General features: G+C 45.6%; 1 protein-coding gene across 1 annotated transcript in view; it reads left to right on the plus strand.

The window, feature by feature from the left end:
* npr1a (natriuretic peptide receptor 1a) overlaps window positions 1-7,500 on the plus strand; it is a 68,737-nt gene that overhangs the window by 39,490 nt on the left and 21,747 nt on the right. Inside the window, exon 7 of the mRNA XM_030064302.1 lies at window positions 898-982. Within this exon, the coding sequence (XP_029920162.1) occupies window positions 898-982 (85 nt within the window). The remainder of the gene's footprint in view (window positions 1-897; window positions 983-7,500) is intronic.

The following is a 7,500-nucleotide window of genomic DNA, read 5'->3' on the forward strand; positions in this document are numbered from 1 at the left end:
ATAAGTCAGTAGACGTCAGTAGAAGTCAGTAGAAGTCAGTAGACGTCAGTAGATGTCAGTTGAAGTCAGTAGACGTCAGTAGAATGCAGTTGAAGTCAGTTGAAGTCAGTTGAAGTCAGTTAAAGTGGAAGACAGTAGACATCACTTGAAGTCAGTAGACGTCAGTTGAAGTCAGTTGAAGTCAGTTAAAGCTGAAGTCAGTAGACGTCAGTAGAAGTTAGTTCAAGTCAGTTCAAGTCAGCTGAAGTCAGTAGATGTCAGCTGAAGTCAGTTGACGTCAGTTGATGTCAGTTGAAGTCAGTAGAACTCAGTCGAAGTCATTAGAAGTCAGTTGAAGTCAGAAGAAGTCAGTAGAAGTCAATAGGCGTCAGTTGAAGTCAGTAGAAGTCAGTCAAAGTACGTAGAAGACAGTAGAAGCCAGCTGAAGTCAGTAGACGTCACTTGATGTCAGGCGAAGTCAGTAGACGTCACTAGAAGTCAGTAGAAGTCAATTGAAGTCAGTTGAAGTCAGTTGAAGTAAGTTGAAGTCAGTAGAAGTCAGTAGAAGTCACCTGAAGTCAGTAGAAGTCAGTAGACGTCAGTTGAAGTCAGTTGAAGTCAGTAGAAGTCAGTTGCTAAGGGCGACTGTCTGTTTACCCTGAGGGGACACAGCAGCAGAGACGATGATGGAGGGAGTGAAGTATTGATCAGTTATTGATGCACAGCTGATCAGATCAGGAGCCCAGAGTCACAATAATCAGTTCTTTCAGAGCTGACTCATCATTATTCTGCTCCATAAGCAGCTGCTCCCCTCCTCCTCCTCCTCTTTCTCTTCTTCCTCCTCTTCCTCCTCCTCCTCTTCCTCTGCCTCCTCCTCCTCCTCCCCTTCATCACTCTCTTCGTCTCTCCCTCCCTCAGGTACCGTCTCCATGCACCAGATGGTTGCCATAGTGATCTGCTTTGTCTTGATCATCATCGTTACTGTCACTGTATTTATCTACAGGTGAGAGGACACACACACACATACACACACATACACATACGCACGCACGCACGTGCGCAGGCATGCACACACACACACACACACACACACACACACACACACACACACAAACACATATTTAGTGATGGTTTTTCCCCTCTTAACCCCCCACCCCTTACTCGCCTCTTTCTCTCTCTTCCTCTGTCCCTCTCTCTCTTGCTCTCTCTCTCCCTCTCTCTCTCTCTCTCTCTCTCTCTCTGAGTGAATGCTGAGAGTGAATGGGCGAGTGTGTCGGAGAGCGATTGTGGTGAAAGTTTGTAAGTTTTTCAAAGCTTTTTGCCTATTTTTCTTGCACTGGGTGGTGGTTAAGGTGTTTGTACGTCTTTTCTCATTCATCACAAGTGTGTGTTTTGTTTATTTGTTTGTGTTTGTTTGGCGGCGGCTCCGCCGCGGCCACGCAGGCCGGCATGGTGCTGCACAGCGGCTCCGGCTTGGAGAAGCTGACTCGCCGACACGCCGTCAAACTTTCTCCGGCTGTCGGTGTTTCAGTGGAGGAGTGCAGCCTCGCCGTGGGTGAAATTGTTGGCTATGGCAGCGTTAAATCTGCCTCCAGAATGAACAGTTGTGTAGTGATTTTTCTGGATTGTACTGACAAAGTGAATCAGGTGGTTGAGAGCGGGGTGGTGATTCAGGGAGCACTGACTCCGGTGTTGCCTCTGGTCAACCCGGCCAAAAAAGTTATTATTTCAAATGTACCCCCTTTTTTGAAAAATGAAATGTTGGAAAAAGAGCTGGCCCGACACGGACAGCTGGTGTCCCCGATTAAAATGATCCCCCTCGGGTGCAAATCTCCGCATCTTAAACATGTCGTGTCTTTCAGGAGACAAGTTTTCATGATCCTGAAAAACAACAACGAGGAGCTAAATTTAGCTTTCAGTTTCCGTATCGATGATTTTGATTATACTGTTCATGTGACTTCTGATACGCTGAAATGTTTTGCATGTGGGGCAGAGGGACACCTGATCCGCTCGTGCCCGGAGAGGGTGAATGGTGGTCAGGCTGCTGTGTCGGCAGCGGAGCCGCCGGACAGAGCCGCCGGCCGGCCCGCAGCGCACACAGACACACACAGTAACACACAGGAGGCACAGACACACACACAGGAGGAACAGAAACATACAGAGAACACAGAGACACACACACAGGAGGCACAGAAACATACAGAGAACACACAGACACACACACAGGAGGCACAGAAACATACAGAGAACACACAGACACACACACAGGAGGCACAGAAACACACAGATACAGAGGGGGGTGAAAACAGAGAGGGCAGTGATCATGGTGATTTACAGGACATCCAGATTGATAATGTTGATCAGAATAAGCAGGAGGTGCTCAGCGTTCAGGCAGAGCTGAGGGAGCAGGCAGGACACACTGCAACCAGAGTGGCCGAGTCTGTGCTTAATGAAGAAATTGTGATAGATGACGAGTTGATGAAAGTGTCTGTTAAAAGAAAACAAACAGAAACTAAGGAGAGCACTGTAAAAACTAACAAGGTGTCAAAGACAGAACCTCAGTTGGCCTCCTCTCAGCCAGAGAGAAACACACAGGACACACAGAGTGACATACAGGGTGACACACAGAGTGATACACTGGGTGACACACAGGACACACAGGGCGACACACACAACACACAGGAGAGTGATGGTGAGGAGGAAGATATGCAGGTGGAGATGCAGAGCGGTTACTCTTTCCCAAGAATCAGAAATTTTCTGAGAGAAACAAAAGGGCTGAGGGCTGTGAGAGTCGAGGAATATTTTCCTGACCTGCAGCTTTTCTGTGACTCTGTCAGGTTCTTTATGAAGAACACAGGAGGCCTCGGGCAGCCTTCTTTTTCTGATAAAGAAATCTTCAGGCTGAAGAAACTGTTATCCAAGGTTCGAGCCCAAATTGTAAATGATGATTAAGTATGTTATTTTTTTCCTCCATTTGTGTACTTTGTCTTTGATAAGATGCAGCTTTAAAATAACCATGTGTGATGTAAAGCTGGGATCTCTCAATATAAATGGTGCTCGTGAAGTTGGGAAGAGAGCTGCTTTGTTCAGTCTTGTCAAGAGCAGGAGGTTAAATGTGATGTTTCTGCAGGAAACTCACAGCACCAGTGACAATGAATGTGACTGGAGGAGGGAGTGGGATGGAGAGGCTGTTTTCAGTCACCTGAGCAGCAACAGGGGAGGAGTTATCACTCTCTTCTCTAGAGATTTCCTACCTTTTTCATGTGTTAGTGATGAAATTGTTCCGGGTCGGTTATTGAAAATATGTGCCCAGTTTGAAAATGTGAAAATGACTTTCATAAATGTATATGCTCCAACTGTGCCATCAGAGAGGATGTTGTTTCTGGATGTGTTAAAGAATGTTATCAGTAACTGTAGCAGTGAGGAGTATTTGTTTGTTGGTGGTGATTTCAACTGCACAGAAAACCCTGTGTTAGACAGGAACCACCAAGAACCTCACCCTGCCTCTAGGAGCTGTCTTATTAAAATCATTGAGAATTTTGAATTGTGTGACATCTGGAGATATTTTCATAAAAAGCAGCGGCAGTACACCTGGGCTCACTCCAGAGACAATTTGTTGTCTTTAGCCAGACTTGACCGTGTTTATTGCTTTGAACATCACATTAATGTATTTAAAGGTTGTGATATCAGTCCGGTGGGTATGTCAGATCACTCCCTTGTACAGTGTTCATTTTGTATAAAAGATGTGAAATGTAAAAGTGCGTATTGGCACTTCAATAGTTCCCTGTTGTCTGATAATGGTTTCATTAATGTATTCAGATCATTTTGGCACAATCACAGAGAAACTAAGTGTGAGTATAGTTCTCTACAACAGTGGTGGGATATCGGTAAAATAAAAATCAAGCAGCTTTGCCTACAGTACACTCTCAATGTCTCTAAAGACATGGCCAGATCTGTGAGAGCTCTGGAGAGAGATGTAGTGGAGATGCAGGATTTAGTAAGCTCCACAGGAGATCGAGAACATATTGAAGTTCTCAAAAGCAAAAAATCAGCTCTGTCTGACCTGCTGGGAGTTTCTGCACAGGGTGCTCTGGTCAGGTCGAGGTTCCAACATGTCGTTTGCATGGATGCTCCCTCTCACTTTTTCTTTGGTCTAGAGCGTAAGAACGGTCAGAGGAAGCTGATCCATTCTCTGAGGTCTGACACCGGGCAGCTGCTGCAGGAGTCAGCTGACATCCGTCAGTGTGCAGCGAGTTTTTATAAAGAACTTTACACATCCGAGTTCCAGGATGAACCAGAGGTGGCGCTGTCCTTCTATGAGGGCCTTCCTCGGGTCTCAGAGGAGGACAACACAGAACTGGAGGCACAGCTCTCTGCAAAGGAGTTGCAGGAGGCCCTGCAGAGCATGAGGAGTGGGAAGGCTCCTGGGATAGATGGTCTCCCAGTGGATTTTTATAAGACTTTCTGGCCTGTGATTGGTGGAGATCTGTTGTCTGTGCTCAGAGACAGTCTGGGTAAGGGGAGGCTGCCCCTGAGCTGCAGGAGGGCTGTCCTCACCCTTCTCCCGAAGAAAGGAGATCTGCAGGATATAAGGAACTGGCGTCCTGTTTCGTTATTGTGTACTGACTATAAACTGTTGTCCAAAGTCTTAGCTTTAAGACTGAGAAAAGTGATGGAGCAGATTGTCCATGTAGACCAGACATACTGTGTACCCAGCAGGTTGATATCTGACAATGTTACTTTAATTCGGGACATTTTGGACCTCTCTGGTTCTTTGGGCTGTGAGCTTGGTCTGATTTCTCTAGATCAAGAAAAGGCTTTTGACCGAGTTGAGCATCAGTATTTGTGGCGCACACTGGAGGCTTTTGGTTTCAGCTCTGGTCTCATAGCCAAGATCCAGGTCTTGTACAGGGACATTGAGAGTGTACTGAAGATTAACGGTGGTTTAAGTGCTCCATTTAAAGTGCAAAGGGGTGTCAGGCAGGGATGCTCTCTGTCTGGGATGTTGTACTCTCTGGCCATTGAGCCTTTTTTGCACAAGTTACGGTCTAGTTTGTCTGGGTTCTCCTTTCCTGAATGTAAAAATTGTTTTAAATTATCTGCATATGCTGACGATATTATTGTACTAATAAAAAATGAAAATGATATTAATGTTTTGAACAAGACTGTGGTCAACTTTAGCAAGCTCTCTGCTGCTAAAGTAAACTGGCAAAAGAGCGAAGCCCTAGCCATAGGTGAGGGAAGGATTTCTACTTTGTGTTTGCCTGGAGGCCTCATGTGGAAGAGAGGAGGACTCAAGTATCTGGGGGTTCATCTTGGAGATGAGTCTTTTTCCTCAAAAAACTGGGACAATGTTTTGGAAAAAGTTGAGGGCCGACTAAAGAAATGGCAATGGCTTCTACCAAAAATGTCTTTTAAAGGTCGGATCCTCATAATAAATAATCTTGTTTCATCTATGTTGTGGCATCGGCTGGCGTGTATGGACCCTCCAGTCAACTTGCTGGCCAGAGTGCAGGCTGTCATGGTGGACTTTTTCTGGGACCGTCTGCACTGGGTCCCACAGAGCCTTTTGTTCCTGCCCAAGGAGGAGGGGGGGCACGGGCTGGTCCACCTGGCGAGCAGGGGGGCTGCTTTTAGACTGCAGTTTATTAAGAGACTCCTGACTGGACCTGCTGATCTAGTCTGGAGACCCGTAGCTCGTGCCATACTGGAGCGGTGTGGTGGGCTGGGTCTGGCTGAATCATTGTTTTTAATGGACTTTAATGGACAAAAGTTGAACAATCTCCCAGTGTTTTATAAAGGACTGTTTAAAATCTGGGAGATGTTCCGCAAGGAGAGACTGAGCAGTGACTCTTTGTTCTGGCTCCTCAGAGAGCCTGTGGTTCATGGGACCCGGCTCCGGTGCGTAGCAGGTCCAACTCTGCTTCAGAGACTATGTGAAGCTAAAATCTTCACACTGGGACATGTGGTGGAGGTGTGTGGCCCTCACCTGGACAATGCTGCAGGCCTGGCATCCCGCCTGGGGGTCAGGTCAGTCAGGGTGGCCAGCCTCCTGCTGAGGGACTGGAAGCAGCAGCTGGATCACTCTGAGCGCTTACTGACTACTGATTACTGTAACGGACTGATTCAGCCTAATGTAAACGACCCCTTTCCTGAGGTAAAAATTGTACCTGTTTTGAAATGTGATGGTGTTTTGCTAAAACTGAACAATGTCACTGATTACAAGTTGAGTGCAATGGTAGGTAAGAGAATGTATTATTTGTTGGTAAAAATTCTGAATCAGAACAAACTGAAAGATCGGGTGGATACCCCCTGGAGGGCCCACCTGGGCCTGGTGGAGGCCCAGAGGCCTGAGTGGCGAGCACTATATAAACCACCGTTAACTAAGAGGGCGGCTGATCTGCAGTGGAGGATCCTCCATGCTGCTGTGGCTGTAAATGCATTTGTATCTGTGATCAATCCAGCTGTTGTTGATACCTGTCCTTTCTGTCCGCAGAGAGAGACAGTCTTTCATTGTTTTCTTGAGTGTGGTCGGCTCTGTTTATTGTTTCAGTGGTTGACTTGTGTTTTTGCTTTGTTTGACGAATCTTTCACCAGTCACATGTACATTCTCGGGTATAAGTATAACAAAAAGAGCAAAAGTAAATGTCAGTTTTTCAATTTTCTGTTCGGTCAGGCAAAGATGGCGACTTATCTGAGCAGGAAAAACAAGTTAGAAAACCTGGTTGATTTTGATGTGTTGGAAATATATAAACGTATGTTAAAGGCACGTTTAAAAATGGACTTCAATTTTTTTGCTTTAACAAATAACTTGGAGGAGTTTAGGAAAACGTGGTGCTTGAAAAAAGGTTTCTGTTATGTAAAAGATAATGAATTGGTCTTTGGTCAAATGTTGACCTGAATATGCTTTAATTTATTTTATTTTATTTTTGTTCCGGTTTTTCTTTGTGTTGTCTTTTTGAACAATTGTGTATAAATAAATAGTGTTTTAAAAATCAAAAATCTCTCTCTCTCTCCCTCTCTCTTGCTCTCTCTCTCTCTCTCTTTCTCTCTCTGATAGAGAGATCACAGCGAGGCTGGGGAGAAACAGATGAAGGAAAGGAGGAATATAGTAGTTATAGAGAGGGATAAAGGAGTGTTTGGCCATTTTCCCGTCTCTTGCTGCCCCCCCCCCCCCCTCTGTCTCTCCTTATATATACAGATAGATAGACAAATAGATAGATAGATATACAGATATACAGATAGATAGACAGATAGATAGATAGATAGATAGAAAATCCTCTGGATGGCCCGTCTGAGCGTCACACTCTGCGGCTGCTTGGTGTCTGTGTGTGTGTGTGTGTGTGTGTGTGTGTGTGTGTGTGTGTGTGTTTGTCCTGGACAGTGTTTTGTGTGTTTTGTATTTTGCCAAAGTGTAAATAAAGTCAGCTGCTGATGAACATGGAAGACATGAAGCTCCATCTGTTCATCCATGATCCAGCACACATCTACACCTGAGATACCTGAGCTCCGCCCCTCCGC

This window comes from Myripristis murdjan, chromosome 11, assembly GCF_902150065.1.
Source record: "Myripristis murdjan chromosome 11, fMyrMur1.1, whole genome shotgun sequence".
NCBI classification, from domain to species: domain Eukaryota; kingdom Metazoa; phylum Chordata; class Actinopteri; order Holocentriformes; family Holocentridae; genus Myripristis; species Myripristis murdjan.